General features: G+C 45.1%; 1 protein-coding gene, 1 long non-coding RNA gene and 1 pseudogene across 2 annotated transcripts; 2 read left to right on the forward strand and 1 right to left on the reverse strand.

Moving 5' to 3' along the window:
• Positions 1 to 21: 21 nt before the first annotated feature.
• Positions 22 to 18310, forward strand: LOC123190861 (putative disease resistance protein RGA4; annotated as a pseudogene).
• A 2290-nt stretch (positions 18311 to 20600) lies between these two features.
• Positions 20601 to 22182, reverse strand: LOC123190866 (uncharacterized). The gene is made up of 3 exons (XR_006496601.1): positions 22049 to 22182; positions 20917 to 21259; positions 20601 to 20827 (listed from the first exon to the last, which is right to left on the reverse strand). It is a non-coding gene; the product is annotated as an uncharacterized lncRNA (long non-coding RNA).
• Positions 20758 to 23799, forward strand: LOC123190862 (otolith matrix protein OMM-64). Its single transcript, XM_044603596.1, has 2 exons — positions 20758 to 21054; positions 21915 to 23799. Exons 1-2 carry the CDS (start codon positions 20758 to 20760, stop codon positions 23559 to 23561), a joined length of 1944 nt encoding a protein of 647 aa, XP_044459531.1. The 3' UTR covers positions 23562 to 23799.
• Positions 23800 to 23812: the final 13 nt, after the last annotated feature.

Genomic DNA, 23812 nt, shown 5'->3' on the forward strand with positions numbered 1-23812 from the left:
TTCATGGTTTGGATCTCCTTTTAGATGCAAAATCCAAACTACAAGGTCATGGTTGACAACCGCTATGGTGAATTCGTTGAGACATCAGAGCCTTCAATGGTGGTGTGTTCATGATGGTCATCATCATATATTCATAGGAATGACAGAGAGGATTTTACCTAATCAGGAATTTGCATGGCAGGGAGAGGATCTGATTGCGAGTAGCTTGATGAAGAACCCCGGTGGTACCATTGTGCCTTGTGGTGGTTATGTTGCTAGGAAGAAAGATTTGGTTACCGCAGCTGCAGCTTGCCTATCAGCTGCACCTGGCGTTGGGGTGGAGTTTAGGTCAGCACCTGGCCATGTTATGCGACCTGTTTCAAGGCTTGTTTCTTTCTCCGCAAGTTGTTGGAGAGGCAGTAAAAGCAGGTTTCTTATCAGCTCTTGCCGTTTCTAGTAAAGGTCATGTCAGCCAAGGGCTATTCGAATTCAACTACTTCTGAGGGTTCCACGCCATGAAATTGTGCAGGTTTCCTTAACTTTAACATTAAATTGTCCTAAATACTTATTTTTGGCGATGTTTTGTTATCTGCATAGTTTCCCTTTTTGCTTTGATGCAAGAGTAATTAGTCCGTTCACTTGAATCAGGCCATTTTCGCTATCGGGGAGTGCAAGGGAGGATGGAAGCACAAGTGGGCTATCATGTGACGGGGGCCTTAAGAGATCCGTATGATGTCTACTGTCAAGTCAGTTACTTGTACTAAAATGCAGAACAGGCTTTGATGGGCACCAGATTTAAGGTTGAGAACCTGGGGCATCAAATACGCCCTCTCCTCCCTTGCACTAATGGCTCTTCCCTTGAAACATATCGATGCAGGAAGGAACGCATTGGACACAGTGGGCTCTTGTCCTGGGTGAAGTTCTGAATGTCACGGTTTGTTACCAGAAGACTTCCCGTTTCTTGAATAGGTAGGTTCTTCGTTAACTATGACTGATTGGTGTGTGTGTGTGTGTGTGTGTGTTGATTGATGGGAATCATCAGGTAATCTTCATAATTTTCTTGTTACTGATGCTCTGATGCTGTCAGATCTGACACGGTGCTAGCTAGCTAAATAACTGACACAAGGATTTCCTTGATCCAGGAACCATCATGCTCACAAAATCTTTTGGTTGAATCGACGAGTGATCTAAAAGCAGCAGATGTGTTTCAAGTTTGTGAAGAGTTCAGCAGGCTTGCACTGATTGATTAGCAGGGCAACTTCAAGGCAGAGCATTGTCCATATATACTGGATACCAGTTTGAACTGAATGGATTAGTTAGAAATGCTTCCAAACCGATGTACCTGTTGTATGAGTTTGCCAATTCAAGAAGAGATAGATGACTGTCACAGAACAGCACTTTATTTTGGGGGTTCTTTTGTGTAGAATGAATGCATGTTGCTGAAGTGTTAGGGCGATTTTTTTATGATGTTATATTTCAATTTTGTCACTTAATTGCCCAAATCAGTTTGCAGAGTCTGCTCATACACATTTTTCACACAAAAAAAATGTTCAACTCCCTCCGTCCCACAATATAAGAACGTTTTTGACACTATGGGACGGAGGGAGTACTTTTTATGAAGATTATTGTACCTGCCTACCTGGTTTAACTTCATGGAGTACTTGATTTTCCTGGTCAAAGATAAGTTTTTTTTTTTGGAAAAGGGGACGTGCCCCAGCCTCTGCATCAGAAAGATGCATACGGCTCATATTATTAAAAGGATAAACCAGTAGCATAGTACCGAAAGGTCATAGTAGAAACTATAACAAAATCTGTAAATAAGAAAAGCCCAAAGCCACAACCGGCTGGCAAAACAATAGGATCAATACATGTCTATCCTATTACATGACCGCCATCCAAACCGGTTGAAAATATCCCGAGCTACCATCTCCCATCGGGTAGACGCAGTAACCAAACGCTCCCTGGTCTCCGTCGGAGTGAGTAGCGACCACATACGGATGAACGCCGTGGCCCTCAAGATAACCTGCAAAAAGTGAATGTTTGTTGATCGGTTAAAGACTAAGTCATTTCTACAATTCCATATTGCCCACAAAAGTGCACAAACGCCAACCCGAATGTGTCTTGCAATGTCAGAATCCACCCCATCTAGCCATGTTCCAAATAACATACTAATAGAGGTGGGCTAACTAATATTAAAAGCAATATGAACCGACCGCCACAGAATCTTAGCCAACGGGCAATCGAGAAAGAGGTGTTTGATGTTTTCAGAATGATCACAGAAGCTACATCGAGACGGACCTACCCAATTACGTTTTGCAAGGTTATCCTTAGTCAGAATGACTTGTTTATGCACAAACCACATAAACACTTTAATACGTAAGGGTACTTTAACTTGCCAAACATGTAAGGAGGTAGGGATGACAGTAGAGTTAATGACATCCTGATACATTGATTTGACCGAGAACACACCGTTCTTAGTAAGTTTCCAATGCAACTGATCAGGGTTAGAAGACAACCGTACATCCATTAAACGACGAACCAGATGGAGCCAGGCCTCCCAACGATTTCCAACAAGCGTCCGCCTAAAGTTGATATTGAGGGGAACGGATTGTAAAACAGTAGCAACATAGGCACCTCTACGTTGGACTATGTTATACAAAGAAGGATATTGAAGTGCTAGTGGGGTCTCCCCAAGCCACGTATCCTCCCAAAACCTCGTCGTGGTACCATTCCCAACAATAAATTTAGTCTTGTTGAAAAAGATTTGTTTAACTCTCATCAAACCCTTCCAAAAGGGCGAGTCGGAAGGTCTCACCGTCACCTGAGCCAAGGTTTTAGCAAAGAGATATTTATTGCGTAAAATCTGTGCCCAAGTGGCCTCCGTCTCAGATGACAACTTAAAAAGCCACTTGCTAAGGAGACATATAATTTGATTTCCAGATTTTCAATACCTAGGCCACCTTGGTCCTTAGGTCTGCAGATAATATCCCACTTCGCAAGTCTATACTTCCGTTTAAGCTCATCAATTTGCCAAAAGAATCGAGATCGATAGAAATCTAACCTTTTCCTAACTCCAACCGGAACCAAGAAAAAGGATAACAGAAACATAGGCATACTAGTAAGGACCGAATTAATCAGAATTAATCGACCTCCATATGACATGAGCTTTCCTTTCCAACAGCTCAGTTTCTTTTCAAAACGATCCTCAATACATTTCCACTCAATATTAGTTAGCTTACGATGATGAATGGGTATCCCTAAATACGTAAATGGTAAAGAACCCAATTCACATCCGAACAATTGTTGATACGAGTCCCGGTCATCATTTGCTCTTCCAAAGCAAAACAATTCGCTCTTGTGGAAGTTGATTTTAAGCCCAGACAATTGTTCAAAAAAGCAAAGCAGCAGCTTCATGTTCCTTGCTTTCGCTATATCATGTTCCATAAAAATGATAGTATCATCAGCATATTGAAGAATGGATATCCCGCCGTCTACTAGATGTGGAACCAGGCCACCTACCTGTCCTGCATCCTTTGCCCGACCTATTAAAATAGTCAGCATATCAGCCACTATGTTAAACAGGATCGGTGACATAGGGTCTCCTTGCCGTAGCCCCTTGTGTGTTTGGAAATAATGACCCACGTCATCATTCACCTTAATCCCGACACTCCCTTTTTGCGTTAAAGAGTCAATTTGATTTCTCCAGGCCGAATCAAAACCTTTCATACGCAAAGCTTGTTGAAGGAAAGGCCATTTGACTTTATCATATGCTTTTTCAAAATCCACTTTAAAAACTACGCCATCAAGTTTTTTGGAGTGGATTTCATGGAGCGTTTCATGCAAGACAACAACCCCTTCCAGGATGTTTCTATCCGGCATGAAAGCTGTCTGGGACGGCTGAACTACTGTGTGTGCTATTTGTGTAAGCCTGTTTGTCCCCACCTTAGTGAAGATTTTGAAACTCACATTTAGCAGACAAATGGGTCGAAACTGCTCAATCCGAACAGCCTCTGTCTTCTTAGGCAGAAGAGTTATCGTCCCAAAATTTAGCTTGAACAATTGAAGCTGCCCCTCAAAAAACTCGAGAAACATGGGCATCAAGTCTCCCTTGATAAAATGCCAACACTTCTTGTAAAACTCCGCCGGAAACCCGTCCGGCCCTGGAGTCTTGTTGTTCTCCATTTGAGTAATAGCCTCAAACACCTCTTTCTCCGAGAAAGGAGCAGTCAAGAGCTCATTCTCGGCAGTCTCAAGTTGAGGCACATCCTCAACCCTAGACTCATCCAACGACACGAAAGTCTCTACCGGGGGACCAAACAACTGTTTATAATAATTGGTAATATAATCTTTGAGATTATCCTGACCAACTATCGTCCCTTCATCTTGTTCTAATTGGAAAATTCTTTTTTTACGATGCTTCTCATTCGCAATCATGTGAAAGAATTGAGTGTTATCCTCGCCTTCTACGATTTTGCGAACCTTGGCTCGCAATGCCCACTTCAATTCCTCCTCACGGAGAAGCTTTTTAAGCTGCATCTCTGCATCTATCTTTGTTTCCAACTCATTGGAATCCAAGATAGAGGTTTCTGCTTTAGCTTCGAAGTATTGAATGATTAGAAGAAGTCTGTCCTTCTCCACCTTATAAATCCCATGCGTGTGCTTAGCCCAGCCACGAAGGAATCGACGGAGATGACGAATCTTGGATTGCCATCTGTCGATAGGCGTCCTACCTCCCGAGTCCATAGCCCACTCTCTAGCTAGCAACTCGAGGAACCCTTCTCTTTCAAACCAGGCAAGTTCAAACGAGAAAATGTTCTTGTTTCCCACGAAATTTTGAACTCCGGAGTCGACTAGTAGCGGTGTATGATCCGAGACACCTCGAGTCAAAGCCTGCACCGTTACCAGGGGAAACTTCTGTTCCCACTCGACACTAGCTAGCACACGGTCAAGTTTCTCAAAGGTCGGGACCGGTAACGAATTAGCCCAAGTGAATTTCCTACCCGAGAGCTCGATCTCTCTGAGATCCAAACTTTCAATGATAGTGTTGAACATAAAGGGCCATCGACCGTCAAAATTGGCATTATTCTTGTCCTCTTTTCTTCGGATAATGTTGAAATCCCCTCCCACTAAGAGAGGTAACTGTTCATTACCACAGATGCGCACCAAATCTGCCAAGAAATCTGGTTTGAGTTCTGGTTGTGCAGCTCCGTAAACTGCCACCAAAGCCCAATCAAACCCATCTGCCTTAGATCTAACCCGAAACTTGACAGCGAACTCGCCCATAACTACGCTCCGAACCTCCAACGTTTCACACTTAACCCCAAGTAAAACCCCGCCGGATCTTCCCCGAGGTGGGAGGCAATGCCAATCAAAATCTACCCCCCCAGACAAAGTGGCAAGAAATTGATGAGTGAAATTGCTTCTTCCAGTCTCGGACAAAGCAATAAAATCTAAATGATGTTCAAGAGAAGCATCCGCTAGAAACCTCCTTTTAGCCAAGTCTCTAAGACCTCTGCTATTCCAGAAAATGCCTCTCATAAGTCATCATGAAATTTTTTGGCAGTACGGATCCTAGCACTCCTACGCACTGCGGAAACTGGATAAACCTTTCTTTTCCATGTCCGCTTAGGCTTCTCTTGACCATCAACCTGAACATGGCCCTCATTCTCAACTTCTAGCACTAAAGGCTCATCTACATGAAGAGACGTCTCAGGCTGTGAGTCTTCCTCTGCCTCGAGACATGCAGGGTCAAGATCGGCACACATACCATCGAGAACCCTAACCCCAAGCGCATCAATCTCCGAATCATTCATTGGTTTAACTGCAGCTATGTGACGAATCATATCTACCGCACGCTCAGCTTCCAAATCAAGAATGTCGTTAACTGATTTAGCAATTTGAAGATCATTATTACCAAGTGAAATTCCTAGTTGATTTGCATTATGGATGATTTCATTATCAGTGAAATGCAAAATGGAATTTGACTTAATAACAGACATACCGGTGGTGGTCTCGACGTCCTGCAACTTGGCAGCCCTCAAAGCACACCGCAGTTGAATGTCATCGACGTCCGGCTGCTCCTGCAACCTCCTGCTGATCCGCCTTCCCTGGGTGACAGGGTCCGGGATACCACCAAAGGCGATGACCTCCTCGCAGGAAGCCCTGCAAGGGGAGAGACCTCCTGCCCCTCCCCCCACAGCGACGCCCCGGGTCGCCGTCACCAGCGCAGGAGAAGAAGTCGGCGGCGCCGCCTGCAGCCCGTCAACAGGCGACCCACCAGCAGCTGGCTCTGGGGCAGCCCACACGCCGCGCACCGAGGAGGAGGCAGTAGCTGCAGTGGCTCCACCCAGCCCACCTAACACAGTGGGGGCCGGTGAGCCGACTACCCCCTGCCCTGGCGCACTAACGGCGGCGTGAAGAGGTGAGGACTCCTCCCTAGCCAAGGAGGCCGGACTGGCCTGTGAAGACACTGGTCTTTGACCAACAGCCGACCCTCCCAGAAGATCAGTAGCCGCCTCTGATGCCGGCAAGGAAGGAGAGCGCGGTGCGCGGGCCTCCTGCCCGCTAGACCCATCCGAGGCCCGCCGAGCCTCCGGAGTGGTCGTTACTACTGCGCTGGCCCTGAGTCCCGACGATCCGCGCACCGGCAAAGCAGAGAAGGACCTGACCGTACTCCCGGCCAGCTCCGCCGAGTCGTCCAAAAGAGTCGTCATGTCCAGCCGAGGTACCGGCGATGAAGGAGGAGAAACAACCTCCTGCGCAGAAAGTCTGTCCGATTCCTCAGCCCTCAAGACCTCCGAAATCACCGGTGGCACATGCTCAGACGGATCATCCAACTCCACACGATCACTCCAAAGACGAGGAGGCGCAGAGAAAGCCCCTACGGAGCCAAGCTGAAGCATGGTGGACGGTGCCGAAACCGGTGTTTTCCCCTGAGCAGACTCTGCTGGCTTAGACGAATCCACAGGCCTGGAACCCCTGTCACCATCACCGGGTGCATCATCTCCACGGTTCCCAGAAGCACCTCCCCCCTCAGAGGTATCCATAGGTAGCAGCTCCTCAAAATCCTGAAACAAGTCCGGATCCTCATACTCGACATTCAACATGTAAGCAATACCCTCATAACACCATCTGACCACATCCGGCAAGAACTGAATGTTAGCCACGCTTATCAACAAACGAGCTACACCGTGAGCACGAGTGAAAGGCATATCCACCTGCTCCGTCTTACCGAGCAAGGACCCCAAGCTCCACGTGACAAAGAAATCATCCAAGGGCTCGGAAGGTGCCCCCGAAAATCGAACCCAGATCTGAGTCAGTGGTGTGCCCTGCGGTTCCTTCTTTTTCCACTCATCAAACTGCAACACAAAGCTAGTTCCAGTAACTCGACTCATGCCAAACTTGAGAATCCTCTTCTGATCCTCTTTAGAAGGGAAATCCACTTTGTAAGACTTATCAAAAAGTTTCAACAAGGACCATTTGAAATTCCCCGGAGCCAATTCCCGCAACTGCTGAATTATCTGGGCTTCAGTGAGCGGTCCGGTGACCACCTTAACCACCCCAGGGAATGAGGTTTCAACGACAGGAGCCACCGAAGCCACACTTGGTGACTCAAAGAACATCAACTCAGAGCAACAGAGCCCGTAGATATTAAGTGTCGGTTTGGGTCCGAGAAGAAGCGGACACTCAGCCGCTACATGCTTAGGTTTCCGACAAATATCACATAACTCAGCAGAGCAGTCAACCATGAAGTGACCCGTCTCCCCGCACCGGAAACAGACTAATTTTTTCTTCTTAGCCGCCCACTAGGACAACTTGTCACCTCCGGCCTTCTCCGAACCTTTATCAGACTCCGCATCATCCGATTGTGCTATCATCGGTACAGCCACATCAGCGAGAGCCTTAACCGTCTCCACCACTGCCTGGGTTAGACCCGCCTCATCAGTGGCCATCTCAGAAGTTTCCGAGGCTGCGGCACCGGGCAAGTTACGTGGAGGGCGCCTATATCCACCGCGCCCACCACGGAAGCGTCCACGGAAGCGGCTCGGGCCAACCGCACCCTCAACAAAGTTCCCCGGTGGTCCTTGAAAGCCCCGGCCAGCATTACCATGATCCGTCCAAGCGTAGCCTCGCCCACCACCGGTGGACGACGAACCTCGGTGAAGACCCTGACCGTAGGCGTCGTATCCATCATCTCCCCACTGACCACGGGTCAAAGATAAGTAGTACCTCTGTCTATTGTTGTCACTATATATGATTAGTTTCGCTGCCCGCCTCCTCCGGCACAAGCTTCTTCACCGCCGCAGGCTCCAGCAGACCCTACAGAATCAATCGCCCATTTTACAGTTTAGTGGTGCCAATGCACAGGATGCCAAAGGTGTTACGATAATCTGAATGCCAAGTTGTTTGTTTCACCTGTGCGATGTGTCCCTCGGTGCTCCACGCCCGCGATCTGACCCAGGATAAGCTTTCAGTTTCACATCCCAAGCTGTCGCCGGCCGCCGGCGATGTCGACGGCCGCAGCCACCGCCGGCAATCTCTTTAAATCATTAGACTCTGTGCCTGCCAGTGTTACCATGTCACGGCATTTTTAAGACCAAGGAAACAACAATATTTTTTGTTATACTCGCAGGCAGTAGAACTTGGCAACAGGGAGAGACTCATAGCATTCTGTGAAGTTGTCCAACAAACCTGCCCAGTAGGATCATTTATTAAGCCAACCGCTGGGGAAACTCCGGGTTATGCTTCAGAGGTGTGTTTATATACCCTCCTCTATAAATGTGTGCTTATTGTTATTTGAGGGCAGTTTCTTCCATGTATTTACTATTTCGCTCTAACTGAGTTGTACTGTCGGCCAAAAATACTATCCGCATACTTTCCCTTTTGCTTTGATATAAGAGTGATTAGTTCACTTGAATCAGGTCATTTTTGCTGATGGGACATTCATGGAAGGAAGCACAAGCGAGCTATCATGTGACGGGCCCTTAAGAGATCCATATGCTGTCTTCTGTCAGGTCAGTTGAGAATTTGCATCCTGATTAATTGCGCTAATGCACTACAGACTCTAATAGTCCTGGGTACCAAGTTTAAGGTTGGGGGCCTGAGCCATCAAGTACGCCTTCTCCACCGTTGCACTGATGGCTCTTTTCCCTTGAAACGTATCGATGCAGGGAGGAACGCATTGGACACAGTGGGCTCTTGTCCTGGGTGAATTTCTCAAGGTCATATAGCTGTCTGTTACCGGAAGATGTCCCTTTTCTACAATGGTGGTCATATGGGTATTTATTACCAAAAGACGTTCCATTTCTTGAAAGGGTAGGCTCTTGGTTAACTATAATTGATTAGTGAGTACGTGTAGATTGAAGTGGGAATCATCACGTAATCTTCATAGTTTGCTTGTTATCGATGCTGTCATATCTGACAATGGTGCTAACTCACAAAAGGAACTTTTTAGGCTGGTCACAGTGGGGAGGAACTTAGGAGTAACATCACACACTCCAATACAACTTTGCTTATGTGGCACGTATTTAATGAAGAGAGAGGTGCTTGTGGTAACTAGCTAAGTTACCGGAACATCACACACTCCAAAAAACAATGAGTCTATAACCTAATAAATACATCATTGCATGACACTACATAGATGTTCCTACCCACTATGGAGATAGTAACATAGTTTAGGGAAGTGTGTAAGTTACTAGGTTATGTTCTTGCCCATTGTGACCAGCCTTACCTAATGCAGGAGCAGGAACCATCATGCTCACCAAATTCTTTTTGTTGAACCCGATGAGTGATTTAAAGCAACAGTTGTCAAGGTTGTGAAGGATTCGGCGGGCTTCATCGTGGATTGGTTGATTGGCAGCGTAACTTGAAGCCAGAGCGTCATTGACATTGGATAGCTTCTGCCATTGACTTGGCAGTTCATCAGGTTACCGCTTCAAACCGTAGGAGTTAGTTTAGGAATGCTTTGGAATCGATGTACCACGCATCGGTTGCCAAGTGCAGAAGAGATAGATGACTGTCACATCACTTCATTTTGAAGGATGCTTTGTGTACCAAAGGATACACTTCGCTTATGTTTATATATATACTTCCTTCGCCTAAAAGAGAATTTAATTTAGCGGCTCTTTCTAAAAGGCGTGAATGCAAATACTTGAAATTTTGTCACTCAATAGTTGGGATGAGTTCTGTACGCCATCCTCCTCTGGTCGATTGCTCCCTCCTGGCTAGGGTTCCTCCTAAGCTCAAGTAGCAAACGTCATCGTGCTTACCTCTTGCCGCCGCATCAGCCTCGTCCCTGACACCTTCACGTGTTGTTCTTGCACAGTCACCATAGATAGAGGTGTCCATTTCCTGACATGGGTGCCATTTTTACATTTTACAAGTACGTACTGTGTGTCTTTTGATTATCAGGTTCTCTTAATTACGTGACATGCTCAAGTTATGTTACTGTTAGTCATTTTCTGTTTACTAAATCGCCTACTATACTACTAATTTGCTGCCGTACGAGGGTGCGTATTTCTACATTTCCTGCCATAACTTAAGCATGGAGCGTGTGTGTGTACGCAATGAAGCAAGATTGGTTGCAGCATGGAGTCGTTGGGTTCAGAGCGAAGCGCGTTGGCTCACATAATTTACTCCGCTTCATTGGATGCTTCCTCCTGGAGCAGGTGCACCGGTGCGTCCTTAACCGTTTTATATTGTACTAGCAAATATGCCCGTGCGTTGCAACGGAAGAAAAAATTACACGTTGGTCAATATCCGACATATGAATGTTCTCTATTTTAACACGATGGCTCACCATGTTGCCAATTATCTTTCTTCTCACTCTCGTTGATGATGGATGCAATATCCACGTGATCGCAATGCATTCAACGTGGTAAAAAATGGGCTTGTCACTGTACGACACACTTGTCATTGTCTCGCGCAAGGGAATGTTTTGAACTTTGAAAACAAATCTCATCGACCATGGACTACTCGCCAACCCCAAGACATATAAAGAATTTCCAAAATTAATCAAATCCTAGATATAAAATACATCTGAATAGGAAGAGTTTTTTGAATCGACAAACATTCTTTTTAAATTTAGACATTTTTTTAAATTCACAAACATTTGTTTTTTAGACGAACATTTATTGAAATGCATGAATAGTTTTTGATTTCATGATGACTCAGATTCACAAATATGTTTTGAATACACGATCATTTTATCAAGATCATGAACTTGATTTTATTTAACGACATTTCTTTCCAAATTATTTTTATAATTTGCAAATATTTTTGTAAAATCAGTAACATTTTCTGAAACCACGAAAATTTTATGATTTCCTGAACTTTTTTGAATTCACACACATTTTATAATTTCTCAAACAGCTTTTTCAAACTCGCAACTTTTTAATACTTGAAAATCTCAAATTGATTTAAAGAAGGAGAAAACAAAAACAGAAGTGAGAAAAGAGAAGACCAGAAAAAAGAAAAAAAAACAAGGCATTAAGTCCGCTGGCTGGCCCATGTAGGTGGGAATAAGTCATGGGAAAAAGGTGGAGGAAAATATTGGTAGAAGCTGGGGTTCGAACCCTGGTCTACAAGGCACAAGACAATGCATCGAGCCACTGCACTGCTACTGCATCACTGCTATTTGTTGGATATTAACTGTATACAAACTCTGGAAACGACGGCGACTTTGAAAAGAAAAATCAAATCGTTTTCTTCACTTACGGGTGGCATAGCGGGTAATTTCTAGCAACTTCGGGGGGCGATTTTTGTGACGTACGGGCAGAAGCAATATATATATATATATATATATATATAGGTATAGGTATAGGTATAGGTATAGGTATAGGTATAGAGGTATAGATATAGATATAGATATAGATATAGAGGTATAGATATAGATATAGATATAGATATAAAGGTATAGATATAGATGTATTGGAGCTTTGCAAGGTCGAGATAATGAATCTTGCAGACATAAAACGACCCACCAAGTCTTCTTTGCAAACACTACCACCACCAGCAGCTCCCATTAACCCAAAGAGATTTCAGTCAACGGAGCAGCACCCCGCTGAGCGACTGCCATGGAGATGAAGATGGCTGTTGGCGTGGCCAACTGGCTCGTCGGTAAGGTGCTCACCAAGCTGTCCGACGGGCTGGTATCTACCTACATGGCCAGCTCCGAGCTCGGCAGCAACTTCCTGACCGCCAAGAACCAGCTGATGTACACACAGGCGCTGTTGTCCGCATCCGTGGGCAGGGACGTGGGCGACGATCCTGGCCTGCGCGGACTTCTGGGGACGCTGAGCAACAAGGCCGACGAGGCCGAGGACGTGCTCGATGAGCTCCACTACTTCATGATCCAGGTGAGTTGCTAACTTGCTATGTAGAAATCGAGGTGCCGGTCAGTAATAGAAATATAGAATCCGCGATGTAGAGATCTAGGTGTCACACGTTGTCTAAAATAATCCATGATTCACCCACCCAGGACGAGATCGATGGTACCAAGGAGGCTGCTGCGGAGGTGGGCGGCGGAATCAAGGGTCACTCCATCCATGGACGCCATGTTGCTCGCTACACCCTCGGTAACTGCCTCCCGTGCTTTTCATCTCCACGCACTCAAGGTGATGAGCCTCCTGCAGTTGCTGCTGCTGCTGCTGCTACCAACAGTGAAGACAAGCCTGGTACCAGTAATGATGATGGCGATGTTGATATTAAGTTGCCATTCAACAGAATAACCATGTCCAAGAAAATCAAGTCCGTAATAGAGGAGATGAACTCCATATGCATACTTGTCTCTGACCTGCTCAAAGTCAAAACTGCAAACCAGAGTAGCATTGCATTAAGCACACATGTCACCACTGAAAGGCCTCCCACTGGCTCCATAGTTCCACAAGATAGAAAACTGTATGGAAGGAGTGACATTTTTGAGCAAACTATAAATGCACTCACCAGTGGCACTTACCATGATAAAACCCTCTCTGTCCTGCCTTTTGTTGGGCCTGGGGGCATCGGCAAGACGACCTTCACCCAAAACTTGTATAATGATGAAGCGGTCAAGGGACACTTCCCTGTCAGAGTCTGGGTATGTGTCTCAACTAATTTTGATGTGATTAGGCTCACCCAGGAGATTCTTGGCTGCATACCTGTAACTAATGCTATCACTAATGCCAGCACAGTTGAACCAACAAATTTAGACCAACTTCAAAGAGCCATTTCAGAGAGACTGGACTCCAATAGGTTCTTAATTGTCTTGGATGATGTGTGGACATGCAAGAGTGAGCGTGATTGGAAAAACCTATTAGCCCCATTCACAACAGGGGGAACCAAGGGCAGCATGGTTCTTGTCACAACTCGATTGCCAGCTGTAGCACACATGGTCAAAACAACTGATCCAATAGAACTGCATGGTTTAGAGCCTGATGCCTTCTTTGCACTGTTTGAAGCATGTATGTTTGGTCGTAACAAACCCAGGATTTATGATGATGACTTAGTAAATGTTGCAAGAGATATTGCAAAGAAACTGAAGGGTTCGCCACTTGCAGCAAATACAGTTGGTCGGTTGTTGAAGAAAAACATGTCTTGGGAATATTGGATGGGAATTCTTGAAAAGAATGAATGGCAAAGTGCAAAAAATGATGATGATATTTTGCCGTCTCTGCAAATCAGCTATAACTACCTTCCTTTTCATCTGCAGAAATGCTTCTTTTATTGTGCCCTCTTCCCAGAAGATTACAGGTTTTATGATTTGAAAAAAATCACTAATTTCTGGATTGCAATGGGTATTGTAGACCCAAATTGCCAAAACGACAAGAATTACTTAGACGAACTAGTGGACAAAGGTTTTCTCATAAAGGATAGTGATAGTGATGGTGATGAATACTACGTGATGCATGATTTATTGCATGAACTATCTCGGAATGTTTCATCACAAGAGTGTGTGAATATAAGTAGTTTAAGTTTTAGAGTCAGTGACATCCCACAATCTATTCGGCACTTATCAATCACTATAGAAGATAAATATGATGAAAGTTTTTGTCAAGAAATATGTAAACTGAAGAGTGTAATAGACATTGGAAATTTGCGTACTTTGATTGTTTTTCAATTATATGATTCAGAAAGAGGTTATATTCTGAGAGATGCATTTGAAGGAATAAAGAGTCTCCGGGTTCTATTTATAGCTAGCCTTCCAGAATATTTGCCAGAAAGTTTTTCCAATCTTATCCACCTCCAATACCTTGAACTCATAGTGCCTCTTGGTGAGAGAGATAATAAGCATTCACCTAGGACATTACCAAGATTTTACCACTTGAGATTCTTGGACCTCTTTGATTGGCACGATCATATAATTTTCTTTCCTAAAAGCATTAGCCGCCTCGTGAGCTTACGCCATATTTATTCTTCCAAAGAATTCCATTCCCGTATCCCTGAGATCGGAAAGATGAAGTGGTTACAGGAGCTAAGAGAATTTCGTGTTAAGAAGGAAAGTGTTGGATTTGAACTGAGCCAGCTGGGGGAATTGACAGAGCTTGTTGGGCAGCTTGCTATATATAATCTTGAAACCGTGGCATCCAAAAGAGAAGCTAATGATGCTAAACTGAAGGATAAAAGAAATCTGAAAGAATTGAAATTAATTTGGGGTGCAGGGCAACAGATTACAGATGGTGATGTTCTCGAGGGTCTTCAACCACCCCCAAATCTTAGAGAGCTTGGCATTACAAATTATGGTTTTGCCGTTGGTCCTAGCTGGTTGTGCAGTGACATTAGCATAAAAAGGCTGGAGTCTCTACATCTGAATGGTATATCTTGGGACACTCTTCCACCTTTTGAGCAGTTACCACAGCTCACCAACCTCAAACTGGAGAATATTGCTGGGATGCATGTGTTTGGACCAGGATTTGGTGGTCTTACAGAGAGAAGTTTTATGTACCTGAAAACAGTTAAGATTGAGAATATGCCAGAACTTGGGGAATGGGTCGGGGGGGGGGGGGGGGGGGAATAGCCCTTTGTTTTCAAGGCTTGAAAGCATTGTATGCCGCTATTGCCCCCGTCTGTCCTCGTTTTCCTTCTTGGAATGTTGTACCAACCTTTGTCGACTTGATATTATTAATTGCCCAAAGTTGTCTCAGATACCCCCTCTGCCTCAAACTTCTACACTGACAGAGTTATGTGTGGGATATGGGTTTCAGGCAAGTTTGTCGTATGATGGAAAGTATTTGTCTGCTGATGGGTATAAGGGTGCTTTGGCCTTCCAAAATATGGATAGAGTGGAGGTCATAAGAATTTTTAGTTCACCACATGTCTCATTGTCAGTGTCAGACCTCCAAAGGATGAAATCCCTGAGAGAACTAGTTGCCATAGGCTGCGCCAGCATATTCTCTGCAGAATGGTTCGATGCAGTCGTCCTAAAGGAATTGGCAGCTCATGATAAATCTTTGGACGAAGAAAATATCTCTGTAGCAGCAGGTCTGATCCCGGAGGTGGCAATTAGCAAATCATCGCATCCAGGTTCATTCCGACTGGAATACATGGAGGTGACTAGCATCTCGGCAGTGCTTATTGCTCCTATTTGCAGACGCCTGGCCGCTACCCTTCACACATTAAGGTTCTATTATGATGAGGTGACTGAAACCGTCACGGAAGAGCAAGAAGAAGCGCTTCATCTTCTCACCTGCCTCCAAAGTCTATATTTCACATGCTGCAAACTGCGATCTCTCCCTCGGCTATATGGCCTTTCTTCTCTCAGGAAACTTTCGATCGCAGACTGTGATGGAATCCAATCACTGCCGCCCAAGGAGGACTTCCCCACTTCACTGCTAATACTAGACGTAAGTGATTGCTGCAGCCGTGAAATAAAAGAGGAAGCCGAGAAATTAAAAGAAGCAAACCCTTGTTTATCTGTTGAGGTAAGTAACACTCACTTTTTGAAACCTAGCTAGCGTATGAAATCTGAAGATTTACTGGTGTCATTGCAGAAGTAGGCAATCTAAGCCGTACCATATCCAAGTAACCGCTTGAGGGTGCCACATATATTTCAAGTCGATATCTACAGGTGAGGGCATGCAAAATCAACTTCCGCTCCTCAATTCATCATCTCATTCACAGTGTATGAAGCCACTTTCCTTTTTGTTTTTTGTTTGTTAAAGGAGGGAGTGCCCTGGGTTGCTTGGTTTAATTTGCATGGCACATATAGTCCATTTCCATGCTTCTATGTTTGCACATGTAACTTTACACGGCTTCATTTTTCGTAGTCACAACTGTTAATTTCATATACAGTATTGTTAGACTTTGTTCTCCCATATTAGACAGCTGCATGATTTCACTTTTGCAGACCTCGTCGAGAATACTAAGGCTACATATTTAGCCATCTTATTTTCAGAACTAGAAGACAGGGACAGGCTGCAAGCTCGAATACTGGAACTTGTGACAACCAGAGTTAACCATGCTGGTGAGTCGATTTCTCCCCCTCCCAGCCACCCACCACTCTATTACATGGTGCTTTGGATGGGTTGCTGATGGGGATTCGGTTGCACATGTAACTATTACACGGCTTCTTTTTTTCGTAGTCACAACTGTTAATTTCATTTGCAGCATTATTAGCTTTTCTTCTCCCTAATATTAGATAGCACCTATTTTTGAAACGGCACATGCCAGTTTGCATGTAGCAACTGCATGATTTCACCTTTGTAAATCTCGTCAAGTAAAAAGTTTGCTGTCAGGAATACTAAGACTATATTTTCGGCCATCTTATTTTCAGAACTATAAGACAGGGGGGCAGATCAAATACGGGACAGCAGGTGCAACTTACTCTGTTCTGTGCAAATTGTTCCTCATCTTGGATAACCGTATGACATCCAGAAGTAGCCAAGCCGGTGAGTCGAATGCTCCCCCCACCCAGTCATTCACTACTCTGTTACATGGTGCTTTAGATGGGTTGCTGATGTGGATTTGGTTGTAGCTTGCAGCTAAACCTGGGAATAGTTTGGATCAAAACTTAGTTTTTGGTTTGGTTTTTGATTTGGTCTCACTAGTTTGGTCTCTACTGGATTTAGATAGACAAACAATTTGGATCGGTTTGGGTTGTGGCTAATAACGGATTGGATAGGTTTGGGTTGGGTGCATACTTATGGGTTGAAAACTGCTGCAAACTATGGTTTGAGACCGGATTGATGGATTAGTCTAAAGCGAAGGTCCAAATGCCACCGCCTTCCCAGCACGCTCAGTCGCTTCTTGTCAATCTATCCATCGTCCAGCCCAAGCTTCGTCCACGTGCGTACTCGCGCCATGGACGCCTCTGACTTGGGAGAAGATGATCTTGACTTGGACCTGCTGCACCTCCATGACCACGCCGACGACAAGGGTGACATCCATGACCACGCCAACGCCGGCGTAGAACCTAGGATGTTGGGAATAAGCCGTGACCGGCACGGTGGTGACCGGCGTGCGTGTGTGCCAGGAGAGGTCTGTGCAGGCCACATGCGCGTGTGTGCGTTTGTCCGCGTGTGTGTGCGCCAGGAGCGATCCGTGCAGGGCACGGGCGCGTGTGTGTGCATGCGTCGGGAGCGTGGCATGGGCGTCGGGCGCGCGAGCCGGCTGCGTCGAGTGCGTGCATGCGCGTCGGGCGCGCGAGCCGTGTAGCGTGGGACGTGGCGAGTGTGCGAGTGGGGTGCGTGAGAGCGCGGCGTGGCACATGAGTGCACGCGCGTCTCCTGTGTATTGTACCAAGCGGATCGAGTTCGTGCTCGAGGAGAAAAACAGAAAAACCGTCGATGCGGTAAGGTGTTTGTCCGTGACCAAATTCTCTGTGTCCATTCTCCCACTGTGTCTTGTTGTCTGCGGTGATGACCGGTGCGCCGGGAGTCCGTTTTAGCTAACACAGGAGACGCCGGCGACCAACACACCCTGAGCAAACGATCATGACCTGAACGGCAACTGTCTTCTTCAAGTTTGTTTGTATCCAAGTTCCAACACCCGAGTAGCACATACTCACTAGTCAGTTACACGGCTGTTGTGCTTTCTCCATGGTTTGAGTTTGTGGGTTTAATCCAAAACTTGGAAACAGTTTGAGCTGGATTGGGTGGGAAATACGTATAGTTTGGTTTGGCGTGAATTCTAGCTACAAGTTTTTGGTTTGGATTGGTTTGGACGCTGGAGCTATATACAGTCTGGACTGGTTTTGGCCTGGATGTCAAACTATTCACAGGTTTACTTGCAGCAAATGGTGGCCTTGACTGGGATGCGCATGCGCTGCGCATGCCATCAGACAGGAGACTGGATGCCGTCATACAGAGGTCATGCGGTTACTCGTGGGTAATCACCCTGGGATAGCTGATACTCGTAGAGCCATCGATTTGTTCAAGGCAAGATTATATTCTGAATTTTGGGGCAAGTATACTGCATATGCCTAGTTAACGCACGTATTTGCTGACATTGTTCATGGTTTGGATCTCCTTTTAGATGCAAGATCCAAGCTGTAAGGTCATGGTTGACAACCGCTATGGTGAATTCGTTGAGACATCGGAGCCACTTCCAAGGGTCATGTCAGCCAGGGGCTATTGAAGTTCATGTCAGCCAGGGGCTATTAGAATTCAACCACTTCCAAGGGTCCCATGTGTTAGAGTTGTGTCGAATATTATTGTACAAGTTAGGTTATAGTTGGACTTAGAGTCGTATGGTGTGTAGACATGATATGGAGCCGTGTCCAAGTAGGACACTTGTATCCTAGGCCTCTCATATATAGCGGGGATAGACACATGATGTAACATATGCCAACATAATAGCACAGGCACGCGGGGGAACCGGCGGTGTGTGCCGGTGCCCGAGCGGCGGGGTGCAGTATTGTAGCGGTATCACGAGGAGGAGCGCCCGTAGTCAAGCCCCGGGGATGTAGCCATATCGGTGAACCTCGTTAACAAATCTCGATGTCTTGTTCGTGTGATTGCTTGGTCCTCGGTAGATGGACGGAATGCCTCGGATTAATTCTAACACCATGCCATGATGATGTGCAGGTTGCCTTAGCTTTAACATTAAACCGTCCCACTATGTTTGCTATGTTTTATTATCTGCATAGTTTCCTTTTTTGCTTTGATGGAAGAGTGATTAGTTTGCTCGCTGAATCAGGTCATCTTTGCTGACAGGACGGACATTCATGGATGGAAGCACAAGCGAGCTATCATGTGATGGGCCCTTAAGAGATCCATATGCTGTCTTCTGTCGGGTCAGTTGCCTGTACTAAAATGCAGAACTGGCTCTGATGGGCCCCATGTTTGAGGTTGAGACTTGAGAGCCTGGGCCATCAAGTAGCGTTCTCCCATGCATTGATGGCTCTCCTCCCTTGAAACGTGTCGATGCAGGGAGGGCACACCTGGGCACAGTGGGCTCTGCTCCTGGGTGAAGTTCTCAAGGTCATATGGCTGTTTGTTACTCCCTCCATTCCACAATATAGTGCTTCCTCTATCCCCGTGCTTCAACTTTGACCGTAAATTTAACTATCAAGACCGATTGCGGCGGGAGCAAAAAATATATCAGTGAATTCGTATTCGAAAGAAGTTTTCAATTATATAATTTTTTCTTCCGCCGCAGTTGGTCTCATTGGTTAAATTTATGGTCAAAATTGGACCTCGGGAAGCGCCGGCGCACTATATTTTGGAATGGAGGGAGTACTAGAAGACTTCCCAATTCTGGAATGTGTAGGATCTTCGTTATTGATTAGTGTGTGTTGATTCATGGGAATCATTAGGTAATCTTCATAATTTGCTTGTTACTGATGCTGTCAGATCTGACACGGTGCTAGCTAGCTAACTAGTAACTGACACAAGGAATTCCTTAATGCAGGAACCATCATGCTCACAAAATCTTTTGATTGAATCGATGAGTGATTTAAAGCAGCAGAGATATTTCAAGGTTGTGAATAGTCCAGCAGGCTTGCACTGATTGATTAGCAGAGTAACTTCAAGCCAGAGTATCACCCATACTTCTTTTTTTTTGCGGGAAGAGCATCATCCATACTGGATAGCTTCTGCCATCGACTTGCCAGTTCATTAGGATACTAGTGTGAACTGCACAAATTAGTTAGAAATGCTTTCGAATTGATGTACCTGTTGTATGAGTTTGCCAATTCAAGAAGAAATAGATGACTGTCACAGCACTTCATTTTGGGGGATTCTTTTGTGTACAATGAATCCACATTGCCAAAGTGTTAGCGTAATTCTTTTTTATATTTTTACATTACAAATTTTGCCACTTAAAAATAGTTCAGATCAGTTTGTAGTTTGCTCATAAAGACTTTTTGAAATTTTTGTTATCTTTTATGAAGATTATAGTTCCCTGATGTAACATCCATGAAGCCAGTCTTCTTGAAACGAGTCAATTTCTGGCCATGAATTACTTGATTTCCCTGGTCAAAGATAAGCATCTTTGCCTATCTTTTGTCACTATGGTTAGTTTCACAGCTTTCTCTTAAGAGATTAATGTACCCATCTGTGCATATACAAGTATAAAATGCAGAGTGTAAACATGGTGCCGCGTGTATGACAACTGTGGCTCTGGTCAATGAGCAAACTTATGATTAACGATATCTTCATCATGAGATCAGATGCAAACGCAAGCAACATAGTTACTGCTAAGCAAAAGTCAAAGAGAGAGAGACAAACCTCACACCCCTAGGAGCATGTGCCTCACCTTGAGGCAAGAGAAGCATCCTGCATTCCTAAGCAAGTAAGCAGCTTTTCCTTTCCAGAATCCAAGCAACCGAAAAGAAGGCCAAGTTTCTTCACACTGCGGCCACAGATGCCGTCCCGGTCCGCAATAAACAGAGCCAAGGCTGGAGAGCCTGGAAGGATGCTAGTGAGAGGGTGCACTGCACACAAAATGGAGATGGATGGAGGTAGTAAGTACAGATCAAGAGGCCACACAATGGGCAGCAACAACTACAAAAGGCTCCCCTACCTGCTGCTCCTGCTGCTGGCTGTCGGTGCCGCCACGCTGAGCGTCAGCGTGCTGCACAAGATGAGGGAACGGCGCCTTCTCTCCGTCCTCCTCCAGGAACGCGAGCAGCAGCTCATGTCCCTCCAGGTCCGCCTCGAGGTATGGATACGGTTTCTGGCATGCCATGCATCAGAACTGGTTTGCCACTTCTCTGTGCTTGCATCTCTTTTGCACTGCTACCAGTAGATTGTGATTGCCCCACTTTGGTGATTTATCACCTGAACTCTGGAGTGCTCTAAGCATATAACCAGTGACCTGAGTTTAGTCCTCTTATTCATTAAATGCGGCCCTAGGACACACATACCTGCCACATCGAGACATAAATCCTCAGCCTCAGGTGCCAATATTCACAGTTCCAAATAATTAATATCCCTGGGCAGGCTATGAATATATTCTCATTTTCAGTGGATGAAAGAGTCTTACATGAGCAATCATGCAGGCTGTAGCTAAAAGATTCTAACCTCGATTTTCAATCAACATCATGGTCACAGATTACAAGTACCAAAAGTAATTCCGGCTTCCCTATAGGGCATAGACTTGTGCAGATACTCACAGCGCTAATTAACAGAAGTACGGATAGAACACAACTGCACTAATGCACTCACAAAAGATCTATAATCCAACAGCAAGCATAATGTAAAATATGGAATCATGCATAGCAACCAATCTCGTAAAAGACTTCCATTCCATACTAACAGCTTTTGTGCAGAGAGAATCATAAATGTTACATCGGCATATAATATTCAACTGAATATCTTTTTGATTTACAAGGATGGCTATGACAATGATATTCATTTGTGGATTATAAACACTGCGACAGTTGTAGCACTAGCACAGAAGAGCTCAAACTATCTACCTATTCCATTAGCATGCTAATAGTTTTTCGGTTCTGTTCATAAACATGATTTTCGAAGTCAACAATATCTCATTAACCAAATATTTCTTTTTCATTTGGCCAGAATGAGAAGGAAATTAGTAAAGAGATGAGGAGAAAAGTGGATGAACTGGAAGCTAAAACGTCTATCCTGAGTATTGAGAGGACAGAACTGAAGAACAAGGTCATGAATTCAGAAACAACCACCACCTATCTTACCAACACCCAGAAAGAACTGGAGGCAGCTCTTGTGGAGAAAGAGAGCCATATCAACCAAATGAAAGAGATTGTAGCTGCTTCAGGGCCTGACCAGATGTCTGCTATAAAAGAACTCCTGCAACAAAAGGAAGCTGAGCTTGAAGAGATCAAGACCAAGTTCAGCGGCAATGCTGTGTTAGCCACAAACAATGAAAATGCAACTTCTGACACTGTGGCACCTGAGAATTCTGCAAGCTCTGATGATACCATACCTGCTCCAACAACCATACCTGCTCCAACAGAAGATCATTCCTATAACAGCACTGCATCAGAGAGCAACCACCAAGACGAGAGAATTTTAGAGAGCACAAACAACAAAGATGTAAATCCTGATGCTGTGATACCTGAGGAAAAAATAAATTCCAGTGATTCCATGCCTGCTACAGGAGAAGAACTGCATTCCGACGACACCACTGCATCAGAGAGCAACCACCCAGATGAGAGAACTGTAGTGGGCACAAACAACGAAGATGCTGTAACTCCTGACACTGTCATAGCTGAGGAAAAAGCAAACTCCAGTGGTTCCGCACCTGATCAAGCAGAAGAACTGCAATCCTACAACACCACCGCATCCGAGAGCAACCACCAAGAAGATGGTTCATCAGAAGGTCAGTTTGTAAAGTTCACAACTAACTTCGAAGATGATGCCTTACAAGAGAAAACAGACGATGCCAATCAAAGTTCTGACGACCCCCCTCTAAAGGGAACGCATTCAGAGGAATCTGAACTTCGTCAATCGGCAGACAGTCAAGAAATCAGCAAAGAAGAAGTAGATGGGAGAAAACAATTGGAGGACACCCAAGGCGAGGTCAGCTACCACAGCAGAGAGAGTAAGCTGCTTGAGAAGGAAGACGGCAAAGAAGTTGCTAGAGAACCAGAGAAGGAAATCAACCCTGATGGTGAGATGAAGATCTCAAAAGACAGTCAAGAAATCAGCAAAGAAGAACTCGATGGGAAAAAGCAATTGGAGGACCCCCAAGGCGAGGTCAGCTACCACAGCAAAGAGAGTAAGCTGCTTGAGAAGGAAGATGGCAATGAAGTTGCTAGAGAAGCAGAGAAGGAAATCAGCCCTGATGGTGAGATGAAGATCTCAAAAGACAGTCAAGAAATCAGCAAAGAAGAACTAGATGGGAAAAAACAATTGGAGGACCACCAAGGCGACCACAGCACAGAGAGTAAGCTGCTTGAGCAGGAAGATGGAAAAGAAGTTGCTAGCGAACCAGAGAAGAAAATCAACCCTGATGGCGAGATGAAGATCTCAAAAGACAGCTTGACTGAAGCCAACCAAGAGATAATCCAAGTCGTGGAACCTGTTGCCAGCCCTGCAGATGCAAACCTCAGCTTGTCCACAAATAACAGGGAATCAAAAGAGACAAGCAAGAGGCGTAGGAAGAGGAAGTCCAGATCTAAAAGGAGGAAGAGGACCGATGTTGCTGCCAGCAATGTTGATGGAGAAGTCATCAAAGGGAGGTAGATGCCACAGCGAATCCGCAAGGAACTGTTTGGATTTGAAGAATCACTGCAATACAATGATGGAAGGTACAAAAAGGAAAATTTGCAAAAGCATATCACAAGAGGCAAAACCTAGATCACTGGCATATGCTGAATAGCTCTGAAGAGAACAATGGAAAATAATATAGCTATACAGCTTGTATAATTAGTTATCAATTTGTAACTGATGACAGGATAAATAATTATTTATTTCCTGAATACTGAAAATTGATT

This window comes from Triticum aestivum, chromosome 2A (genome assembly GCF_018294505.1).
Source record: "Triticum aestivum cultivar Chinese Spring chromosome 2A, IWGSC CS RefSeq v2.1, whole genome shotgun sequence".
In the NCBI taxonomy this organism is placed as follows: domain Eukaryota; kingdom Viridiplantae; phylum Streptophyta; class Magnoliopsida; order Poales; family Poaceae; genus Triticum; species Triticum aestivum.

What these genes read in the sequence shown, in the direction of transcription:
- LOC123190862 (XM_044603596.1), top strand. Translation starts at nt 20,758, where the DNA reads ATGCCGTCCCGGTCCGCAATAAACAGAGCCAAGGCTGGAGAGCCTGGA. An exon ending in CCCTCCAGGTCCGCCTCGAG is followed by an intron (nt 21,055 to 21,914) that starts GTATGGATACGG and finishes TCATTTGGCCAG; the next exon opens with AATGAGAAGGAAATTAGTAA.